This window comes from Tachypleus tridentatus, chromosome 4 (genome assembly GCF_004210375.1).
Source record: "Tachypleus tridentatus isolate NWPU-2018 chromosome 4, ASM421037v1, whole genome shotgun sequence".
In the NCBI taxonomy this organism is placed as follows: domain Eukaryota; kingdom Metazoa; phylum Arthropoda; class Merostomata; order Xiphosura; family Limulidae; genus Tachypleus; species Tachypleus tridentatus.
In genome coordinates this window covers 83585172-83610076 of record NC_134828.1, presented here as the reverse complement: position 1 = coordinate 83610076, position 24905 = coordinate 83585172, and the positions used below count along the sequence as shown (strand labels likewise).

The 24905-nt window shown below is 33.9% G+C and overlaps 1 protein-coding gene across 1 annotated transcript; it reads right to left on the bottom strand.

Moving 5' to 3' along the window:
* Nucleotides 1-713: 713 nt before the first annotated feature.
* On the bottom strand, nucleotides 714-24684 carry LOC143249579 (uncharacterized). The gene is made up of 5 exons (XM_076499693.1): nucleotides 24525-24684; nucleotides 21865-22095; nucleotides 17332-17535; nucleotides 5763-6219; nucleotides 714-4058 (listed from the first exon to the last, which is right to left on the bottom strand). Coding segments are annotated over exons 2-5 (1128 nt in total). The 5' UTR covers nucleotides 21867-22095; nucleotides 24525-24684; the 3' UTR covers nucleotides 714-3593.
* Between the last annotated feature and the right edge of the window lie 221 nt (nucleotides 24685-24905).

Below are 24905 nucleotides of genomic sequence, written 5' to 3'. Positions count from 1 at the left end.
TACGAGATTAGTTTTTTGTTTAATTTCGCGCAAAGCTACTAGAGGGCTATCTGCGCTAGCCGTCCCTAATTTAGCAGTGTAAGACTAGAGGGAAGGCAGCTAGTCATCACCACCTACCGCCGATTCTTGGGCTACTCTTTTACCAACAAACAGTGGGATTAACCGTCACATTATAACGCCCCGAGGGCTGAAAGGGCGAGCATGTTTGGTGCGACTAGGATTCGAACCCGCGACCCTCAGATTACGAGTCGAACGCCTTAACCCCCCTAGCTACACCGGGCTACGAACTTAGTTTTTGATAAATATAGTATTTTCAAACAATTTAGTATACTTGTTTGCTTGCAGGTTTATAATTTCATAAACAAAATATTGTATATTCAAACAATTTAATATACAAGTTTTGTTCACAGGTTTAGATTTTGATGAAAATATTATTGTGTTTCATAGTTGTTTATCTGTATTTATACATTGTGTATATATACTATTTATATTTAAGCAGGTTAAAACAAGTTTGGTAAGAAAACTTCGTAATGAAAATACGTTGTGCATTAAAACATAATCTAATTTTGTGTGAGGATTGTTTTTACTTCAAAATGTTTCTTGGAACATTGTGACAGAAATGTGAAATTGACAATAAATTAGATGAAGAATTTCTACAACGTTTTGAGTAAAACGTCACAAATATTATAAAAAAAAAGGAAACTGGAATGTATCACGTAAGGATTCATTTAATTCATTTCACAGAATTAGAATACTATAATTTTTAATTTAACCATCCTAAGTAATCTATGGATGAAACAAAATAAGAAATGAATGACTTTTTAATGTTTATTAGGAAGATACACTAGAATATTACCAGTTGATATCATGTAATAAGTGAAAAAAAAAAAAACCCGGCTTAGTTGTCCCAAGTTATTTTTAACGAAAATTACTTTCAAATTGTTATAAGCTATGAAATCACAATAAGTTGAAATATTTCGAAATACAACCTGTAATTTTGGTAGAATAAAATATGCTAAAAAGAAACAAACAAACAATAAACAAAAGACATTTTCACAGGTTTTTGCTTCATAGCTACTTTATCTAGCTAATATCATATCTACTATTATATACGTGTATAATCTAAGAATTCCGGTATCGACGGAATGAAGTTTTAGTTTTATAAAGTTTACATGATTTTCAGATTTTTGTTTTAGTTTAACGGATAATGCTTGAAACTTTATGGAAAGCATTCCCAAAGTCACGTGGTTCTGCGAGTAGATCAAACAACTGAAAGGTTCAACTTTCTTCCAATATCGTCATGAGCACGTGACCTTTGAAAGGCACTTCACCACGACATTTTTGTACTGTTATACTAATTAAACAAAGCTTTGTTGCTTTTGGTTGAAATAAACAAATATTTGTTGCTTTTGGTTGAAATAAACAAATATTTGCTGAGATTGATTGAAATAAGTAGATACCTTGTTGAGTTGGTTATATTTGTTGAAATAATCATGTCTATCTTGTAGACATAGAACTGGAAATATATAATTACTATAAAACTATTTATAATTTGAAAAATAATAAAAAATGTTAACAATATTATAATAAGAGAAAAATAGTTTTTTTTTCGTTAAAAAAATAAACAAAACTATTTAGAACAAACTGGAAAGTGTACCACAGAACAATATCAACACAAATATGAACCCTCTAAGTATAACAACGTATAATCTAAAGATACACAATTTTTAACAGGCTGAATGAAGGCTTTACTTTCTCATGTTCTATAACTACGTTTACTTCCAAGGTGAAGCATCATTCGTTAGGGTCCTTGGCGGGATGTACCTGACGTCATCATAAACACTTTGGAAGAAGAATAAGAAAAAAGTTACCTCTAACTGAAGAGTAGTATTTCTTAGACTTGCGTTTATTCCTTAGATAAGCAAGTTTTTAATACATTAATTTCGATCAGTAATACAACTTCTTTAATCTTTGTATTTTTATCGAATCCACTGCACGATACTGAGATAACAATAACCTGATCCAAGCTGACAGAAGGAATAGAATTATGTATCCCTATACCAGTAATGTTATGTTAAGGCAGAAATTATCTTTTTATCTATCATTTTAAACATTTCTTAAATTAGTTAAACAATTAAAAAACATCTTTTAGATATTTTGTACTCTCATTTCGTCCTCCGCTGGTACAGACGTAAGTCCACGGATTTTCAACGCTAAAATCAGGGGTTCCATTCCCCTCGGTGGACTCAACAGATAGCCTGCTGTGGCTTTGCTGTATGAAAAAACACACACGCACTATTATTTTCAAATATTTTTTAAAATAGTTAAACAGTTAGACAGATCTTTTGGAAATTTTGTACATACTTTTGAACGTTGGTAGTTGGCGTGAAAACTTGAACTGATTCTTAAGCAGAGGATTACCAGAATGCCATTGTTCCGTTAAAAACAATTGCGTTATGAATTCATGGTATGTTCGATGTGTGTATTGGTTGAAAGTACTCCCCATTTCCATTTCATGAAAGATGTTTGAAACCTATTTTAAATCAGTAAAAAAAATGTATATGTTGGAGGGTTGTAAATCTTTTTATTCTGAGTTAGATTCAATTTCTATCAAATAACACAAATTTTCTTCGGAAGTTTTTTCAGTCGCGGAAGGTTATGCTTACACAGAGTGGCGTAACTACAAAAGATGGACCCCCGCATAAAAAGTAATTGTGCCTCCTACATTTATGTTTCTATAAAGGCAGTTACGATTCTGGCTGATTCTGGCTCTTTTTTGGCTCCCCCCATGCAATTGCGGGATTCACTCATGCCGCGGCTCAGACAACACTAGGAAATTGTAATAATGTTTTTCCCTTACTGAATTCAAAGATTTTTGAATTTAAATCTGACTGTTTTAAGGATGTTATTCTAGAAAAGTTCAAATTGCCCAAACAGACAAATAACATAACTAATGTTGATAACCTATAAACAATTATTCTGAAGAAAAGTGTTTGTAAAATCATTACTTTTATTCTTGTTAATTTATAGCGCACGTGATATATTTAAAAACGTGCTTCCTGTTTCAGAATATCAGAAAACAAGTGAATTATATAAGTAATTACGAAACTCGGAAACATTTACAGTGGCAAATTAATGCATACAACAATCGTATTATTATTTTTAAAGACGATTTATTACTTCGTATACTATTGCTAAAGCCCTTCAGGTGACTCAACAGTGAGCTGGGTGGGGGCTTATAACAGTAAATTCCGGAGTTCGGTTCCTGTTATGGGCAGAGCTCAAATGACCAATTGTGCTTAAAATAAAGAACTATTGGTGAAACAAAATATTGTTTTGGTTTGTATTTTGTATAGCGGAAGTTCTCGTGACGGGTTAGGGTTAAAACTATATTTAATACTATAGAACATGAGTTTCTTCATTCAAATGGATAGGGAAACAAATTATTGTTATCAGTCTCATTTTTTATAAGGCGTTTTTAAAATCTTAAAAGTTTTTGACAACTTGGATATGACTTTTTACACAAATATTTGGAAGATAACTTCGAAATATTCAGTATCCTCATTCGATGTGTTTTCAAAGCTGGAATTTTCCTATTCTTTCAAAGAACAGCATTTCAAGACGACTTGAGCTTTCTTACATTGTGTTTTTCCAAAGTTACGACAGACTTCGTAACTCAGCTCTGGTTTGTTGCGACTGACTTGCTTACAGCACTTATAGGCGAGCCTGAGTTGTTTTTTTGTCCACTCTTCGCAGTGGACTCTGTCACATATATGTTGGTGATTTGTATCATCGTGTAACTTACCTTTCGAGGAATATTTTGCACTATGTTCAGTATCTTTATGGGAAACAACTTTATTTTCTTTATTTTCATTATCTTTTCTTGATCGAGTGAAAAAACTAAATAATGTTTCGAACATCAATTCTATTTCTGATTTCTCGCTGTTAGGTGGCGATGTTGTTTGGGGATACAAAACATAGGTCTTTTTGTCTAACGGATGCACGTAGATGTAAGTCACATTTTCATATTTTTCTTCTTCTGTTGTATTAAGGTCGTACTGAAAGAAACATTACACGATATATTATTTCTTTATAATATACTATATGTAATTTATTTAATGTTAATTCATTTTATAAATATAGTGAACTTGTAATAAGCATGTTTACAGAATGTGATAAGGTCTTGTCGACTATGCAACAAGTCTAAGAATGATATCAAAGCATATGAATATCCAGAATAAATAGGAACAAAAATTGCTAATCAAGAGCACCCCAGGTCATCTCTTGGGCTACATTCATCTAACCCAATATAGAGACTTGACGTTTCATAACGCACATACGGCTCAAAACCGCGTAACATGTTTTAAATGTAATGGCCTTGGCGCGAACTACTAACTTCAGATTCACAGTCCGGGTACGCTGGTCGGTGAGCCACGCATGACTCCACGATTGTAAAGGATTAAGAATAGCGACTCACATACCATTTTATACAATACAACTCTTTCTTTATACGTGATAGTTTCTTGTAAAATATATTATGGTGCATGACTTAATCTAGTATTTTGCCTCATTAATCTATGTTTTAAACTAGTCCTGTACTAGTTTTCTATTAGAAAACTTGGAAGCAGCGTACATCATTTTTATTTTTCAATATAATTTGCCACAATATTAGAAAGTTTGTAGAATCAAAGCACCAAATAAAATCAACGCAAACGTTTTATTCAAAGTTATAATTAAATTTCTACTTTTAGAGAGTGAGTTGAGAAACTTTTTACTATATTTACTATATTTTTTACTATAATAAGTTAATTCGTAAAATTGAACAATCTTTAAATATTAGTAATGCTTTTATGTTGTTGAATTTTGCGCAAAGCTACACGAGGGCTACCTGCTCTAGCCGTTCCTAATTTGGCAAAGTAAGACGACAAGGAAGATAACTATTCATCACCACCCACCGCCAAGTCTTGAACTGCTCTTTTACCAACGAATAATGTGATTAACCGTCACATATAACGCCCCCATGGCGAACATGTTTGGTGTGATGGGAATTTGAACCCACGACCCTCAGATTGCCCGAACAACCTGGCCATGTCGGGCTAAATATGAAAGGCAATTAAAGGTGGTTTCAGATTACCAGTTACAAAGTTCCTTTAATCACAACTCACTCTCAGCTCAACTAGTACTGTTGAAATTTCTATATTAAGTTGAATCTATGGGATCCTTTAATGAAGCAAATTGTAAATGGCCAGTAAATTAGAATACCATATTTATTGTTTACAATTACCAATATCTATTGCACAGACTTTACATGTTCATGCCAATTCATTATCAAAATATTGAGACGAATAGAAAAATTTATAAGCTATGCATGGTGATAAAAATGACAACAGAATTTCCACAATAGATTTAAAATCATAATAAGAGAGAGAAAAGTAGTTTAAAATCAATCCCTAGTTTTTAACAAAAGCAACATGAAATATCATGTTATTTTAGAACATAATTGGTCAAAAAACGTTGTTCGTGAACAACTTCTAATTTATGTCTTTAAAGGAATCGGGGCTGTGTGTTTGTGTTTTTTTTTATAGCAAAGCCACATCGGACTATCTGCTGAGCCCACCAAGTGGAATCGAATCCCTGATTTTAGCGTTGTAAACCCGTAGACATACTGCTGTACTAGCGGGGGGCAATTGGGGCTGCCTATTAATTAATAATATTTTTCACACTTTGTAAGGAGGTTAGCTGTTAAAAATGGATTCACTTACATTGTACGTAGAATTATTGTCTGTTAACCAGGTTGTTGTAGTGTCTTGATTCAAAGGATTATCGGTATTATTTTCAGAAGTGGTAATTTCCCAAGAGAAATCATAAACGTCGGTTGTTGTATTGTAATCAGGTTCCAAATAATCTGAAGTAACTATAGTCATAGTCTCGTTTGCTTCGACTTCCGTTGTCATAGTGACAGCTTCGGTGATATCAATTTCGTTTACAGCAGTGTAATTTACCGTTTCCACGTTTTCAGCAGTGGTGGCAGTGTAATTTACCGATTCCACGTTTTCAGCAGTGGTGGCAGTGTAATTTACCGAGTCTTCTGTAACATTTCCACAGGTATTATTACATGGATTGCCAAAATAAGTGGAGAATATAGCAGCAGCTATAATTGGATTATTTCGTGTTATGACACTCTGGGGAAAGGGTATGTAGTAACTGAGAACACCACACCTGGAAAAAACAAGTCACTTAAGACAGAGTAAAATAATGTAACATATAATAACAACGGTTTCAAAAAATGTAATATAAAAGATTAATCGAACTTTACAATAACAATTTGCGTATGCTAATGCAGTGGTAACATTCTTAACACCTGTGTATATAGTTAGGGTTAATTCCGATCAATCGACAGAGCATTCTTTCTCAGGAGTGTTTTTGTGACTAGATGAATATATATTACATTTATTTCTGAAAAAAAAGTGTTCATGCAATGGCATTGTTAAACGATGTTGAACCAAAGGACACAACATTCAGTGTTCCCCATGGAAATTGAAACTCGAATAACGGAGCTTAGTAAAGCAATGACGTTCAACCTAAGATACTACAGTAAGTTAACGTGGACACAACATATTAACAATATACTGACTAGAATCTGGAACAGAGCAAATTATGGAAAAAGCCTATCGGGTAAAAAATCAAGGCACTTCTCCAATATATATATATTAGATCCATTATAGAATACGCATGTCCAGCCTGGTTAAACATATCACAAAATCAACTATCCAAACTGCAGAAAATACAAAATTCAATCATCATCACAGCATATAAAGCACTTCATCAACATTCATACACAAGCACGTAAACTTAAACATTATCTGATAGACTCTTGCATAATACACAACAAGCTATTTCACTAAAACTTGACGTGAAAATGATTTATTGTGTGACCTCGATAGATACCACGTACATGATGAACATAGTCCTAAGTACCTCTCTTCTATGAATATGTATTTAAGAAATAGAAATTAAGCAGACCACCAAACACTAGACTTTAGATTTAGATTTATATACATATTTTAAAAATATTTTATAAAAATAAAATAAAAATAAATAAATAAAAATTTAATTTTTTAAAAAGGCCATTGTAGACAATATATGGACATTGCCCTGAAATGGGTCGGAGTAAGTGTGGGTTACTCTGACCCTCAAGCACTACAACTTCATCATAGTGGTAGCTGGAAATTGACGTTAGTGATGGAGGAACAGGTCTTTTTGCACCTGACCCTCCTGGGTATATAATTATCAACATACCCTAATACCCATAAAGAAGAATGACCTCCAAAAACAAACCATATCATTCAGGAGCAACACTGTCATCTGCAAAGTAAAAAATACGATAATCAAAGAAAACTCATTGTGATGAAGTTGGGAATACTGTTACCACAAATAAGATACTAAACTGGGATTTGAAGTTAATGAAGGCTCACGAACTCTCAGCCACACCTCAAAACGATAAGCTGTTCTCACAAAAATTAAGATAAAAGAAAGTGGATTCACAACAATCGTATTTGGCTAGGTACGTGTCAAGACGCCCAGTTTAACTCCAATAATCTTTTTTTGCATTTAGCCTTCCTTCAAATGGGATTCTGGAATCCGATGTACACCTACAGCGTAAGATACATAGAACGTTGTTGAGATGTATATATGATGTATGATTATCTGATATTTCATCTTTCAATAGGACTTTGTTACAAAGGAAGTAACAGTGTGTAATCATGGATACCAAGGAGAGTACCATCCAAAATAAAGAAAGTAGTAACAGGGGCAGCGTTGACCTGGAATATTGTTTTAATAAAGTGTAACCAACTATCACTAATGTATTTTATTGGTCGTTTACTGTGGTTAATTTTAGACATGATAAACAATAAAACAATAGCTTAAACTATTAACGTTGTGAATATCAATTAAAGAAATAAGGAGAGAAGGAGACGAAACGCAGTCTTTATTTAGTTTGTTCTCAATAATATTTCTAGAAATGTTTAATTTACTGTAAACTGAACATTAAAATGAAGGAATTCGTATTTTAGTGTAACAATATTGTAAAAAAAATAGTTTAGTTTAAGACTACTTAAAACATTACATTCCTGACTAGAAATTAATCGTATATTTTATTAAAACATTTTTCTCTCATAGCTTTACAATAGACAGGTTAGTTAGTTTGTTTTGAATTTCGAGCAAAGCTACTCGAGGGCTATCTGCGCTAGCTGTCCCTAATTTAGCAGTGTAAGACTAGAGGAAAGGCAGCTAGTTATCACTACCCACCGCCAACTCTTGGGCTACTTTTTTACCAACGAATAGTGGGATTGACCATCACATTATAACACCCCCATGGCTAAAGGGCAAGCATGTTTGATGCGACCAGGATTCAAACCTGCAACCCTCGGATTACGAGTCGAACGCCTTAACCCACTTGGCCATGCCTGCCAGATAGGTTAGTAAAAGTATTTCCATTCAAGTTCGTTTTTCAGCTTAACTAAGCAACTAAGAAATAAGTTGAAAGAAAAACAACAAACTGGGGCATTTGCAGAATATGTACGTTATGAATTTTTTGTTTTTGCAAATCAAATATAAAACTAAAATCACAAATGATACTCGTTTTATTTTGTGTAGCAAATAACCTCATTACTCGCGTGGTTAGTGCCAACTTGACTTCACGTGAGTTGGACATTCAGTGCTGCTGTGGTTTACAAATATACAGACTGTAATCTCTTCCGTGAAATGTAAAATAAATATAACTTTATTCATATACAATCAAGTAATTTTTCAACAGTTTAGAACAAGTTGCCCGAGCTTAATTAAGCATTCCACGTGAACAGGACGTACCCGGATATGAACGAGGCTGTTTCTACTCTCAAGTATTTACTCATCGTCGGGCCTAATCCAAGTATTTCTGCTAATATGCACTGCTGGTTAAAATCTTAAGGTCAATGAACGTAAAGACAAAATATGCATTTTGCGTTGTTAGACTCAACCACTTGTTTGAGTAGAGCTTCGAAAGCATTTAATAGGAGAAATGTGAACACCATAAAATTAGCCCGAATACTAGCTGGTCAAAAGTTTAAGACCATACCAAAAAGAAGTCCTAAACAGGGTAGGAAATATCCAACAAGAGGTCTCAGTAGTGAGTTGCACGGCCGTCATTGCGAATAACTGCAAACATTCGCTTTGACATGGTCGATATAAGCGTTTGCAGAAGGCTGGCTGGAATGTTATTCCAAGTGGTAAAGATAGCTTCACGAAGATCTTGCACTGTTTGGAATTGACGTCCATGTCTATAGACTTTCCTTGCTATCCAAACATTTTCAATGGGGTTCATTCAATTCGGGCGAGCACGTAGATGGTCCAAATGAATCACGTTATTCGCTATGAAAAAGTCCTTTGTCCTGCGGGTATTGTGGATTGCAGCGTTGTTCTGTTGAAAGATCCAGTCATTTCCACACAAACGAGGGCCTTCAGTCAATAAAGATGCTCTCTCCAACATGCCAATGTAGCCAGCTGCTGTTTGACGCCCCTGTATAACCTGAAGCTCCATTGTTCTATGGAAGAAGAAAGCACTTCAGATCATGATGGAACCTTCTCCACTGTGTCGTGTAGAAAATGTCTCCGGTGGGATATCCTTATCGTGCCAGTAACGTTGGAAGCCATCTGGACCATCCAGATTAAATTATTTCTCATCAGAGAACAAAATCTTCTTTCACTTTTCTACGTCCAATGTTTGGTGCTTCTCAGCAAAGCTTAACAGAGCTGTTTCGTGGTGTGGAACGATGTGTGGCCTTTGAAGACGTTTACGGTTTTTAAAGCCTTTATCTCGTACATGCCGTCTTATTGTTCTTGAGCTGCATTCTGCGTCCGTTAGGGCCTTAATCTGGTTCGACGATCGGCTGGTGTCTTGCCGGACAACCCGTCGAATCCTCTTGCTCAACGCCGGCGAAATTTTCTTGGACCGACCACTTGGTATTCTCGTTCCGTATCCCTCAGAGTCTTTTAAGAAATTTTTAACAGTAGTTTTACTACACCAAATTTCACCAGCGATGGCACATTGAGAGATACCTTGCTTTTGCAGCTCGACAATTCTACCACGTTCAAACTTTTTATCCTTTGCCATGTTTTTACCCAATGTAACACAGGAGATGTCAATGGGAGGTGTTGACAACGCTATTGCTTGAACACAAATGACTAAATATCGTTACGTGTTTACCGATTAACGCTTCGTTTCAGTATGGCCTTAAACTTTTGACCAGCTAGTATTTAGGCTAATTTCATAGTGTTCACATTTTCCTTATTAAATGCTAAAAGGTTTTTATTTTCCCTTTTCTTATTTTCATGTTTCAAAGCTCTACTCAAATAAGTGGTTGAGTCTAACAACGCAAAATGCATATTTTTTCTTTATGTTCATTGGCCTTAAGATTTTGGTCAGCAGTGTATGTGGCCAGTGAAACTGACAAATCCTGAATTATTTTTTCATGACTTCTGTTGCGCAGGATACAGGCAGATATAGACGCTATGCGCATAACGTCATGCATATATTACCGGCCAGCCGAAAAGTGAATACCGACAATTTGAACGTGGTGGAGAGACAATCTTGTAATGACGATGTAGTTGCTGATATCGGAATTTGAAATAACAGTCAAGTGTGCAGCAGTTAAATGTACAAATAACCAGACAAAGAATACAAAGTTATCGCTCTATACGTTTGAAAATGATCCAATATGTATAGTTAAATGGACTGCAGAAGTAAAACGTGCAGCCCCGAGCCACATTGACAAGGCTTCGAAGCCATCGTCGTATCATAACCTTTATTGTTCTCATTTTATAGCTGGTTAGTACTGCTTGTATATACAAAGTACCATGTCATAGTTATAGTGCACAGTTATCTACAGCTTGTTAATATTTCGTGCTTCTCGTAAGCTAAATACTACGATACAGGCTCGTACAACTTGTGCTAGGTAGAGGGGCCCAATGGACCATAAAGTTTTATCAAAACTGTGGCTTGTCAAAACAGGTAGTCTTAAAAGCTAGGGCTTATTTGTGTAAAATATGTGGTACTGCGTGCTGAAGAAAGTGGTCTTACAAAACAGACAAACTTAAAGCGCAATGCAATGCGATGTAGTATATCTTGATTGTAAATATACCACTGATAGAATAAAAAAACAACAGGACTAGCTTCGAGTGAGCTATGTAGTTGAATATCTCGTACACTTTCCACATTGTGCACCCAGCCGGTTGAAAACAACAGGGTTTTGTAGGTCTTGAACGGCTTTTGGAGTAAAAAAAAGATACTACTAGGATATCTATATTCTCAACCTGTGGGACTTTAACATTGGTTTGTAGATCTAATTTGTGTTTTACGATTGCAATGTCGACTAATTTGCTGACATTTATAGCGATTGTCACTGTTGAAAGGATGGAATAAGGATATGGCCTGTCAAGACTCCTTTTATTTATATTGATATGGCCTGTCAAGACTCCTTTTATTTATATTGATATGGCCTGTCAAGACTCCTTTTATTTATATTGATATGGCCTGTCATCCTTTTATGATATGGCCTGTCAAGACTCCTTTTATTTATATTGATATGGCCTGTCAAGACTCCTTTTATTTATATTGATATGGCCTGTCAAGACTCCTTTTATTTATATTGATATGGCCTGTCAAGACTCCTTTTATTTATATTGATATGGCCTGTCAAGACTCCTTTTATTTATATTGATATGGCCTGTCAAGACTCCTTTTATTTATATTGATATGGCCTGTCAAGACTCCTTTTATTTATATTGATATGGCCTGTCAAGACTCCTTTTATTTATATTGATATGGCCTGTCAAGACTCCTTTTATTTATATTGATATGGCCTGTCAAGACTCCTTTTATTTATATTGATATGGCCTGTCAAGACTCCTTTTATTTATATTGATATGGCCTGTCAAGACTCCTTTTATTTATATTGATATGGCCTGTCAAGACTCCTTTTATTTATATTGATATGGCCTGTCAAGACTCCTTTTATTTATATTGATATGGCCTGTCAAGACTCCTTTTATTTATATTGATATGGCCTGTCAAGACTCCTTTTATTTATATTGATATGGCCTGTCAAGACTCCTTTTATTTATATTGATATGGCCTGTCAAGACTCCTTTTATTTATATTGATATGGCCTGTCAAGACTCCTTTTTTATTTATATTGATATGGCCTGTCAAGACTCCTTTTATTTATATTGATATGGCCTGTCAAGACTCCTTTTATTTATATTGATATGGCCTGTCAAGACTCCTTTTATTTATATTGATATGGCCTGTCAAGACTCCTTTTATTTATATTGATATGGCCTGTCAAGACTCCTTTTATTTATATTGATATGGCCTGTCAAGACTCCTTTTATTTATATTGATATGGCCTGTCAAGACTCCTTTTATTTATATTGATATGGCCTGTCAAGACTCCTTTTATTTATATTGATATGGCCTGTCAAGACTCCTTTTATTTATATTGATATGGCCTGTCAAGACTCCTTTTCTTCATATTTTGACTTGCATATATTGTCAAGTTTACTGGTAAATTCGTGAAAAATATTTACACGATTAATGTTTACGTCTGATATGGTCGCCAATTCTTGCCGTGTTTATTTTGGTCACGTGACTGTATAACCTCTATAGGCAACCACGAAACTCTGCTTGCATTTAACTTACGATGAATAATTAGGAGCGGATTTAGGTCTTAAATATCTAGTCAGTTAAAACAATGGCGGGCTCCATTTATACTAATAATAAACGTAAGCAAAAGGAAATAACTAACACCTTAAATTCGTCCCGACTTATAATGTACATAACATAGGATTCTGAGAGACCGTGGTAGAGCCTGTAGACGTACTTATTATTGTGGTACTTGTACTTTAAGTACACTTACAATTTTAGAACCATGACTGGGAATTTTAGGTGGAGTTTAAATCAGGCATGTTTCCCCCATTTTCTGTTTATATTCATTGTATATCAATAAACCTTTAATTAGCCAATATGTTGACTTCATTTTCAATATTATAAAGTATTAACGATGCGGCCCAGCATGGCCAGGTGAGTTAAGGCGTTCGACTCGTAATCTGAGGGTCGCGGGTTCGAATCCCGGTCGCACCAAACATGCTCGCTCTCCCAGCCGTGGGGGCGTTATAATGTTACGGCCAATCCCACTATTCGTTGGTAAAAGAGTAGCCCAAGAGTTGGGGGTGGGTGGTAATGACTAGCTGCTTTCCCTCTAGTCTAACACTGCTAAATTAGGGAAGGCTAGCGCAGATAACCCTCGAGTAGCTTTGAGCGAAATTCAAAAAGCAAACAAACAAACAATTAACGAGGGATGCCTTCCCAGTGGCGCAGTGAAAAGTCTACGGAATTATAACACTAAAAACGGGGTTACAATACCCGTGGTTGGCACGGCACAAATAGCTCATTGTGTCGCTTTATGCTTAACTACAAAGAAACTAGGTAACCAGGAAGAAATAACAGTTGAGATAAGATTGAGATTCTAGCTCCATTAGAATCTTTTTGAGCGACATATTTTACCTGACTTTTCATAGTGACCTTGAGTTTAACGGCGAAGAATGGCCATCAGCTATGGTGTGACCTTGATGATTTCCTGAGTTTGATTGAGACGGTCTTTATGTAGTAATTAATATTTTGTGTGTCCCACAAGCAGAATTTGAACGCGGGAACGCTCACACTGGAGCGAATGCTCTATATTTTAAGCACTTCGAACCATCACGTCTATAGGACTCACATTTCTTACAAAACAGCACTAGGAAATACCGAAAACCTGTGACCACTTTGGATACTCCAGTTAAGTGGTATGTGACTTTGCAACATTTTATGTGTGGCTTATTGAGAGGAGCACACAATTTTGCCTGCAATCTTCATTAAGTTACACAAAACAAAGGCTAAATCGTGTGCTCCTTTCAATGAGTCACATAAAAAAATGTTGCTAAGTCACATAGGCTCAAATATAACACCTGGTGGCTACTCTTGGAATTGCTGTGTTTACGAATAAGTCACATGATAAAAGTTAAAGCGCAGCTACCAGGTATTAAATTTGAGCGTAACCGCTATAGATTAAAATATTGTATATTGTATTTTCCTTGCTCAAAACAGAAAAATTGGGGAATATGTAATTGCACTTCTTATTGTTAACATGTACAAGTCTACGAGTTTCTGTCATTAAAATGTGAAAATATAAAAATACTGAAAAGTATATTGGAATTTCTTATGAGTGAAATTTAAAAGTGTAATGTTCTATAAACAGAATACGTGAGTGTAAACATTTCTGTGACAGATACTGCTTTTCAAGTTGAAACGTGTACCAGGTGAAAGAACGAAAAAGTAACATGCTTAAAATGTTCATGTATTTGAAACAAAAGCGTAAAAGCAATACAAATTTGTGTGTTTTTATCTTTTCTTAGGTTCTCTGTGTATCATGGTTTGTTTGTTTGTTTTGAGTGTTTTTTTAAGTACTATGATTTGTTTGTCTTGAGTGTTTTTAAGTATCATGGCTTGTTTGTTTTGAATATTTTAAGTATCATGGTTTGTTTGTTTTGAGTGTTTTAAGTATCATGGCTTGTTTGTTTTGAGTGTTTTTGAGTATCATGGTTTATTTGTTTTGAGTGTTTTTAAGTATCATGGTTTGTTTGTTTTGAGTGTTTTTAAGTACCATGATTTGTTTGTTTTGAGTGTTTTTAAGTATCATGGCTTGTTTGTTTTGAGTGTTTTTGAGTATCATGGTTTGTTTGTTTTGAGTGGTTTAAAGTATCATGGTTTCATTAAGTGGTTTTAAGTATCATGGTTTATTTGTTTTGAGTGGTTTAAAGTATCATGGTTTGTTTGTTTTGAATGGATTAAAGTATCATGGTTCGTTTGGTTTGAGTGGTTTTAAGTATCATGGTTTGTTTAAGGGGTTTTACGTATCATGGTATGTTTATTTTTAGGTATCATGATTTGTTTTGAGTGGTTTTAAGTGTTATGGTTTATTTGTTTTGAGTGGTTTTAAGTACCATGATTTGTTTGTTTTGAGTATTTTTAAGTATCATGGCTTGTTTGTTTTGAGTATATCATGGCTTGTTTGTTTTGAGTGTTTTTATCATGGTTTGTTTGTTTTGAGTAAAGTATCATGGTTTATTTATTTTGAGTGGTTTAAAGTATCATGGTTTCTTTAAGTGGTTTTAAAGTATCATGGTTTGTTTTTTGGTATTTTTGTTTGAGTGGTTTAAAGTATCATGGTTTGTTTGTTTTCAGTGGATTAAAGTATCATGGTTTGTTTGGTTTGAGTGGTTTTAAGTATCATGGTTTGTTTATTTTTAGGTATCATGGTTTGTTTTGAGTGGTTTTAAGTGTTATGGTTGTTTGTTTTGAGTGGTTTTAAGTAGTTTTATGGTTTTTTTGTTTTGAATGGATTAAAGTATCACGGTTTGTTTGTTTTGAGTGGTTTAAAGTATCATGGTTTGTTTGTTTTGAGTGGTTTTAAGTATCGTAGTTTGTTTTGAGTGTTTTTAAGTATCATGGTTTGTTTGTTTTGAGTGGTTCAAAGTATCATGGTTTGTTTGTTTTCAGTGGATTAAAGTATCATGGTTTGTTTGGTTTGAGTGGTTTTAAGTATCATGGTTTGTTTGAGTGGTTTAAAGTATCATGGTTTGTTTGTGTGGTTTTAAGTATCATGGTATGTTTATTTTTAGGTATCATGGTTTGTTTTGAGTGGTTTTAAGTATCATGGTTTGTTTGTTTTGAGTGGTTTAAAGTATTATGGTTTGTTTGTTTTGAGTGGTTTAAAATATCATGGTTTGTTTAAGTGGTTTTAAGTATCACGGTATGTTTGTTTTGGTAGGTATCATGGTTTGTTTTGAGTGGTTTTAAGTATCATGGTTTGTTTGTTTTGAGTGGTTTAAAGTGTCATGGTTTGTTTGTTTTCAGTGGATTAAAGTATCATGGTTAGTTTGTTTTTAGGTATCATGGTTTGTTTGTTTTGAATGTTTTAAATATCATGGCTTGTTTTAAAATTATAAAATAAACCACAGAGACACTAAAACGATTCATGTACATCAACATACAGAAAAAACAAATTACTATACACAGAGATCTGTGTACCATTGTTTATTTTAGAGTATCTATCATGATAAATTTTGGACCAGAGCCTTATAATAATAAATTAAAATTAAACAGTGGTTTATTTTACCATAAACACCATAGATGTATTGCTTAAGTCAATCAAGTGAAACAAGCATAGATAATGTTGGATAAAAAGGTCTGTTTTATAGCCAATTAATAATAGGGTTAACACGAAGGTTTACGACACTACTTAGGTTTATCATGGTGACAGCTTTTATAGTGAAAACACTAACATCAAGAAAGTTATCTAGATAAGCGAGTAATAAAGAGTAAACTTGATCATGTGTAAAGAATTAGCCTGTAGAAAATTTGTTATTTCAGCAGCGATTATCCGAATAACTAATATATCACCAATGTAATATTTTTATGCGTTAAGGTTTAGTTTTTGTTTTGCAATGGTTTGATTTGAATATCACCCATGAAGGTATTATCAAAACTAGGAGCTATCTTAGTACTCATGAAATTATCACTAATTTGAATACAAGTTTTGAGGTCAAATTAAAAATGATTTAACGGTAAAACAAATTTAGCTGGTCAATTATTTTTTGAGAATCTTGTCAGTTGGTTTGTTTCTAATTAAACACAAAGAAACACATTGAATGAGCTGACTGTGCTCTGCCCACCACTGGTGTCGAAATCTGGCTTCTAGCGTTCTAAGTCCACCGTGCCACTCGAGGACTTTGTGGATTGGATAACTTTAGAACAGTTTTAATGGCTTCCAGAAAGACATATTCTACCGTTCACTAAATGCTATTCGAATATAAAGTTTCCTAAATGCAATGATATTAATAAAATATGTCGTATATTTTATGTGAGAAAGAAGCCTGTGACAGTCCTACAGACAGACAGATTTTCGGTAATTATGCTTATGTTACGAATGGTTGAATTATAATATTTGTGTATTTTAAGTATGAGGTAAAAATCTCCCTGGCAGTTTGGAATACACATAAGTTGCAGATGTTGCAGATGTCTGAGATAAATAAACGTGTTTCATTGTCGTCATCCCCCACATGACTTGGGAAGTATGATTTTGAAGTTAGAAGGTTAAAAGCTAAAATGTGAAGTACTTCTTAGGGTTAAAGTTATTTTATGGTTTCGTTCAGTTAGAGTCGAGTGGTATATTTTTCAGTAACTTTACATACCTGTCGTAAACGAACATATCGTCTTTGCCACCTTTGAGAACGCTCCACACTTCTTCATTCGACGTCTCCTGGTACACAGGGAATGTTACTCTTCTATTTAAATAAGGTCGCATCAGTTGCGACATAACATCTTTCGAGTTTACCACAAGGAATGACAGATCATCTATTCCAAGTGCTCGAAAATACTGCAGCATGCCCTCAAGCCTATTAACGGGAAATAAATTAGCTCTAAACAACACAAAAAGATCGTACACAAATAAAGAAACTGTAAACATTGATGTTTCCTTCACAAAACATTTGGCTTCAGTTTATTGTACGAAATAAAAACTATTTAAAACAAGAAGGCGAGTTCGCTCTGAAATTACTGAATAAAAATTTGAACCTTTAATACGTATTCCTATCTTAATTAATTGTTACAGAGATACATATATATATATCGGTTTTTGTTACATTGTACATTACAGAGATAGCACAACAATGCAAAAGCTTCACCTTCTGGTAGTCGATGAATTACTGTAATTTTTACATAATTCTAATAATGTGCACATGGAAGTACCTCATGCTGTGCAGAATTCTTAAACAAAATTTACATCATGGTTCTATAAAAAGAACAACTATATTTCAGGGCTGTTTACAATCTACTTTTGCAACTAACAAAAATATTTCATCTATATTATATTAACATACAACATTTCTATAAAATTAAATTGAGTGTTGTAAAGATATCGAGAACCGTGTCTCCTATAGAGAAACCACTAAAAATGCCAAAACACATTTACTATCAACATTACATTGCAGAGTGATTATACATCTAAAAAATTAAATTTAGAATGTTTATATCTTACAAATTACTAGACCTAGAGGTACTAAATTTTACCAGAATTATACTGTATTGAATATCGTAGGTTTTATTCACTAAAGTATAGACTGAATTGTTTTATACTACAATCGCACAAGACCGGGCATCCTCTCTCATGTATAACATCACAATCCAACAACGCTGAGCATCCTCTCTCATGTATAACATTACAGTCCATCAACACTGAGCATCTTTTCTCATGTATAACATCACAGTCCAACAAGTCGGAGGCATCCTCTTTCATGTATAGTGTCGTTTCAAACAGACACTTTAACTGAAAACAGACTCACAAGTCGTTCATTCACGAGATTTCTAGTCGTTGCACTTACTGATTTTTGGCTCTGAATACTTTTATAATGTGAATTCTATCGGATTAGTTCAAGATACTTGGAAGATCAAATCAGAAAACGGCTTCTAGAAATCAGGTCGCCAGGATCAATGAAAGATGTCCAGAAATAATTAGGTTCGTAGATGTTATTTTTTTGTTCTTAAGGTCTGATGTGTGTGAAAACTTTTAAACACCATATATGTGTTCTCATACCTCTGATTAAAACAGATGATTTTTCAGAATGTTTTTCATAAAATTTACTTACTTTAGGCCAAGCAGTTTCTGAGATAAATTTATTTTAAATAAAGAGTTGTTTTTTTATAATTTCCTTGTATTACTGACGTTTAATATATTTCCTACATTTTACACTGAATGTAGTGTCTAAAACGAACATTCTATAAACAATTAATGTATATTGATTTCCAAAACTTCAAAGTGATGGACTGATATTTAATATGTACCTTTTGTAGACACGATGTATATTAATAAACGTTTTGCCAGGAAATAGTAGATACTGAAATGTTGTTTAAAACGTTTCTTATGTAATACTGAAGTGTATTATAATGAAGTTAAAAGAGTCTCTCTTTATAAACAATGTATGTTGCAGTGCTGTTTAAAATGCTGCTTCTGTGGTCACGAAGCGTATTAAGAATGTGAATACATGTCTTCTCTATCACCAGGTGGTGTAGCAGGCAGTGTTATTTCATTATTATTATTTTCTGTTATGAACTTTATTAATTATTTTAACCGAGTCTCCTTTATATATCGCAGACAATAAATGCTAAACTTCTATATTTCTTATATATCTATCTATACGAGGGTTATCAATTTTGAGCAAAACTAGTTTTCTATAGATATTAAGGTTATCTATTTTGAACAAAATGAGTCTTCTGTAGACATTACGGTTACTTAGTTTTAATTAAATAAGTCTTCCAAAGACATTATTGGTAATTTTTTCAGAAAGTGAGTCCTATACAGACATTAATGTTATTAATTTGGAATGTGACTAAAACATTTTAAATACACAAGTACAGTATAAAAGCAATAGAAAAGGGTCAGTTCTATACAGATGTTACATAAAAAAATACAACCAAATTATATATGGAAGGGAAATCCCTGTAGAGATATGTTGTATGTAAAATTAAACAAAGAAAAAACTTGTTATCTCCTTTCATATTAATGTTGCTAGGCTAATCTTTCTGTTTAATGCGCGTTTGTGTTTTTTTATATAGCAAAGCCACATTGGGCTATCTGCTGAGCCCACCGAGGGGATCGAACCCCTGATTTTAGCGTTGTAAATCCGTAGACTTACCGCTTTACTAGCGGGTGGCTTTTTTTTTATTCGAATTTGACTATATTTGGATACCTACAGACACCAGTTTTGTTTTGACTAGAAATATCACTTCCATCACTTGAGAAGTATAAGGAAGACGTAATTTTTGCACTTCCAAAAACAATAGTTTATATATCTTGATATTTCGTATGTCGAAACGAGTGGTTCTGTCCTTTTATGAGTGTTGTTAAGCAAACTGCAATATTTGTTTTATGTTCAGTTTTTTATTACTTGCTCTCACTTAACAGCAAGACATTTTCTAAAACATGTAAGCTTTATATTTATCTTGATGAAAGCCTAAACGCACTGTGTTAAGTCAGTTCTCACACTGACGCTGGAAAAGAGCAGTGAGACAAATGATAAAAAGAGAAATATTTTTTCGTCACTCTTTCAATGTTTTTCTGTCTTAATTTATGATATTTAAGATAAAATACACTTTAATATCGTATATTATGTAAGTGAAAACTAATATTCCATTTGAAGTGGGATTCAAATCCAATTTTTCACGATAAACTATCCAGACAACTCCAGTAACTTAGAGAGAACTCCACCCTCTCTCTCACTTTCAGTTCTGTCGTTTTTTGTCCTTAAGCCATCAGTTTAGACCTTGTGGCTGAGAGACAATCACCATTAAAAGGACCAAACAGTATTCATAAGAATTATAATATATGTGCTACAGTTACCAACAAATCCTAGTTCAGATTAACCAATGGCACTGGTGTTTTGTTACATGCTTGTTGTCCTTTGTCCACTTTGCGTTTTGCGTCTTCAACAAGAAGAAGTAAACAATTTTATCGCATTTTGACTGCTTGCTTCTCTTATTCTAAAATAGATATGAAGTTAGTGCATTTAATGTGATGTAAGAGTGTTTAGAAACCTTACAGTAATGATATTTCAACATTTAGGACTGTAGTGGGAATACGCCAGATTTAAGCCAAAAGATCGTTACTGTATGTAGTGCCGACACTAGTACCCCACCCAGTAACCTCACTGGAGTAATTAACGTACCTCTAGGTCAGTGGTGCACAAATGTGTTTTGTTACGGCACTCCCAATACCAAATACATGTTTCATTGTGCTCCTCTTACCCTGCATAATCTGTGTGTATAATGTACCTGCTATTTTCCCCATCTTAATTGTTATTACAATGTTACTTAATAGTAATAATATTTTTACTGTAGTTTTTAAGTCTTCTGTATTTTTAAATCTGTACATTCAAATATAGTTTATAATTTTCTATAATCATAGTTGTGTGTACCCCTTGGTGATGGTGGCGGCGGGAACCTAACAGTTTGCACATCACAGCTCCAAGTAAAACTTGTCTTCTGTAAACATTAAGGTTATTAACTTTGAATAAATCGTGTCTTCTATAGACATTAAGTTTATTGATTTGTGTAAAGGGTTCATCTATAGAAACAGTAAATATCTTCATATAGATAGTGTTACAGTTGTTTGAGTTTTGTTGTTAGGCGTGAAAAGTTTTATCTAAAATTTTAAACTGTACAGAGTTGATTCTTTGGTGACGTACCTTCTACCGCTAAAAGGACGTATATGTTTTAAAGTTAACTGCTGCACTAAGCGAAATCTGCTGTAATATTCAAATTCATATTTCGATCAAGAAACTATTTTCATCACTTTTTGATTCAAGTATACTCGATTACATCAAACCGGTAATTTAATCAAAATCATATTTATGTAATGCAAGCAAGTTTTGATCTTACACCACGTTTTACTTTTATTTTTTTCGCTTCTCTCAAATTTCGAGGCTTCAACGTCTACACGAGGTCATCTTACGTGACCAAATCATCCCATTCAGTGCACCTTTCATTCTACTGGCCAACGCGCAGCCAATAGAATGCATATCGAAATCCCCTGGCGACGGTTTCTATAAGTTAATTGATATCAAAATAAATAATACAACACACTAACGTCTTCGCGCACTTCATTAAACATTGAATTTATTTATCTTGAAATTTAACTAAACAATCTTTTATCTTATAACAAAAAGGCTTACATGAAGGCTTGCTGCAGACACAAAGGTCACGATGCTTTTAATAAAGCGACAAGGGTCACATTTCCACGAGTTGACTCCATCGGATTCAGACCATTTTCAACAGTCCATTTTGGTGGAGGATGACATAGGTCAGGTCCTTTACTCCCATATGTCATTGACAGCACAGCAACTGCTACCAGTAATGTAGTTATGATAGCCATTGTAACTTTTGCACTCTAGACTTCGATGATGCTGTAACAAATAAACGATTCAACCAAAGAAACAGAAGAGGGAAGACGTGCGACAAAAATCCCTCTACTGGCACTCGTTAAAGCTCATTAAGTTATATAACTGCGAAATATTAGTGAACAATAATATTTTCGATCAGAATAAGTTATACACTTATGAAAAGAGACGGTTTGTTTGTTTGTTTTGAATTTAGTGCAAAGCTACACGAGGACTATCTGCGCTAACCGTCCCTAATTTAGTAGTGTAAAACTATATGGAAGGCAGCTAGTCATCACCACTCAACGCCAGCTCTTGGGCTACTCTTTTACCAACGAATAGTGGGATTGACCGTCACATTATAACGCCCCCACGGCTGAAAGGGCGAGCATGTATGGTGCGACTGGGATTCGAACCCGCAACCCTCGGATTACGAGTCCAGTGCTTTAACCACCTGGCCATGCCGGGCCTAAAAGTAAAGTTTGCTACCAGTATAGCTAATTAAATTTACCTTTTGTTTTAAGTTTCTCCTTATAAAGATTATGATGCATTATTTTCATCAGTCAGGTTCCCTCGCTGTTAACGATTAATGTAATTAATATAGTTTTACAGTCATTTGGATTTTTAAAAAATAATTCATTTAGAAAAAGTATATTATTCTATTCAATCATTTTTATTGTTTTAATAATTTAGTTACCAGGACTTAATGTTTATTAAACTGCGAACACAGCAATACACAAATAATTTATTTTAATAATAGAAATCAGGAAAGTTGGTTTGGTTTGATCAAAAAACACATAGTTATATAACAGTCTACCTGTGCTGTGCCCACCATGAAAACGACACCCGATTTGTAGCATTCTAAGCCTGATGAAAACAAACAAAAACAATCAACAAAGAAGCATGATTACCAGGATTTGTTTGTTTTGGAAGTTCGACCAAAGCTGGACGAAGATTATCTGTGATACCATCTTAAATTATGTAGTCAAAAACTAGAGGGACAAAAACAAATCAACAGCTCCAACTAATAATTCATCCGTTACTATAATCGAACAGTTGAATTTGACTGTCACTCTTATAACGTACCCAAAGTCCCTAAATTAAGTGCGCATTTATACAACAATTGGACGCTATCATGGATGAACTCTCATATTTAGTGCGGCATATAAACCATTAGGTCACGTTCGGTGCGAAACTAAAGGAAGAAACTTTTGTAACAACGATCTTTCCCGAGTTTAATAGTTGCTTTCCTCAGTGGCACAGCAATAAGTTTGAAGGCTAATAACGTTAAAAACCAGGTTTCGATACTCGTTGTGAACATATTACATATTATTTAGCTTTGCGCTTGACAACAAACAAAATGTTTAACAGATATGGTAACAAACTTTTTTAGTGATTTATTTGCGAAATCGCAATGTTTATTTTATATAATTATCCTAATCTTCTTGGGTTTTGTTCCCCAATAGCACAGTGGTATGTATGCGGACTCACACCATTAGAAACCGAGTTTCGATACTTGTTGTAAGCAAAACACAAGTAGCCCACTGTATTGCTTTGTACTTATTTTCAATCAATCAAGTAATCAGTCAGTCTTGTTTTTTTATTTAGTTAGATACTATTAGTTTTTCAATGGTTTTATGAAGAAATCGTTCTAAATGCTAGATGTAAGCTAATAACAACCATATAAAACAAACAGATGAACAAAAGCATGTCCTATTCAAAAGACAGAAGCTCTAATAAGTCTCAGATTATAACAGCATGAAAGTGAAATTAGACTTTTTTATTGTGGTGTGTAATCAAAGAAAAGAGTTTGAAATATTTTAAGATTGAACAATCAAAATCGTGAAACACTTTTTGTACGAAGATTACATATTATTCAAGGAATTATACACACATAAAGGTTTGGTGTTTAGTGCAAACCTACACAATGGAATACCTATGCACTGTTTACCCGCGGGAATCAAACCCTGGAGTCTGCGTTGTAATTCCGAAAATGTACAACTGACTCACAGGGAGACATCAATAAAGGTGTTTGCTTAACATTAATTTAAAAATGGAGTTATAATAGCTAGTTACCAAATTATAAAGACTAACCAGTAAGATTAACATCAAAAATTGTAATTGATAAGAAATAATTTTTGGAATATCTTTTTTTTTTTCTTATGGATTCTTAATTGTTATATCAGGAGAAATTGTTGAAAAGGAGAAATTGTATTACAGTTAATATTAACATTTGGTAAATCATCGTTTAAACAGCTATCTGAATCACTTTCACGAGCCTTTAGTAGAAGACGAAAATGTGTAAATTCAAAACTACCAAACAGACAATTTCATGTAATTTATTTACAACTAATACATCCATAATGAATAAATAAGTACATGTTTCAAAATTACTCGCAGTCAAAAGAAGGTAAATTCTAACGTCTAATTGTAAATTTCTAGAACTTTTCTCTTACCGTTTAGCTCATCCTTGTTTTCTCCGTACGGGTCGCAGTCGTTTAAAGACTGAGCGAATCAATACAGCTTAAGGGTATGTCTTATCTACTGCATCAACTGGTGACTTCGACTGTCAACACATGGTTAATGTTTCAAGGTTTCTGTTCACGGTGGTATGGACTATGTTACATAAATAAGCAACAGTAAAGTAGCTAAAGTGTTTTTTTTTTTCTTTCATTGCATGAACTGCATGCGTTCCGTTGATCTGCAGTTTACACGTCCATGCACGTGCCCTTGGCAAAAGTGTGACGATTATGCTCAGCGAGAAAAAACAAATAAAAAATTTTATGGTAAAGAACTTTGACTAAATAAAGAGCTGATCACATATTTATCAACGATTA

What these genes read in the sequence shown, in the direction of transcription:
- LOC143249579 (XM_076499693.1), bottom strand. An exon ending in GATATGTTCGTTTACGACAG is followed by an intron (nt 6,220 to 17,331) that starts GTATGTAAAGTT and finishes TGTTTTTTCCAG; the next exon opens with GTGTGGTGTTCTCAGTTACT. An exon ending in ACAATAATTCTACGTACAAT is followed by an intron (nt 4,059 to 5,762) that starts GTAAGTGAATCC and finishes TGTTTCTTTCAG; the next exon opens with TACGACCTTAATACAACAGA.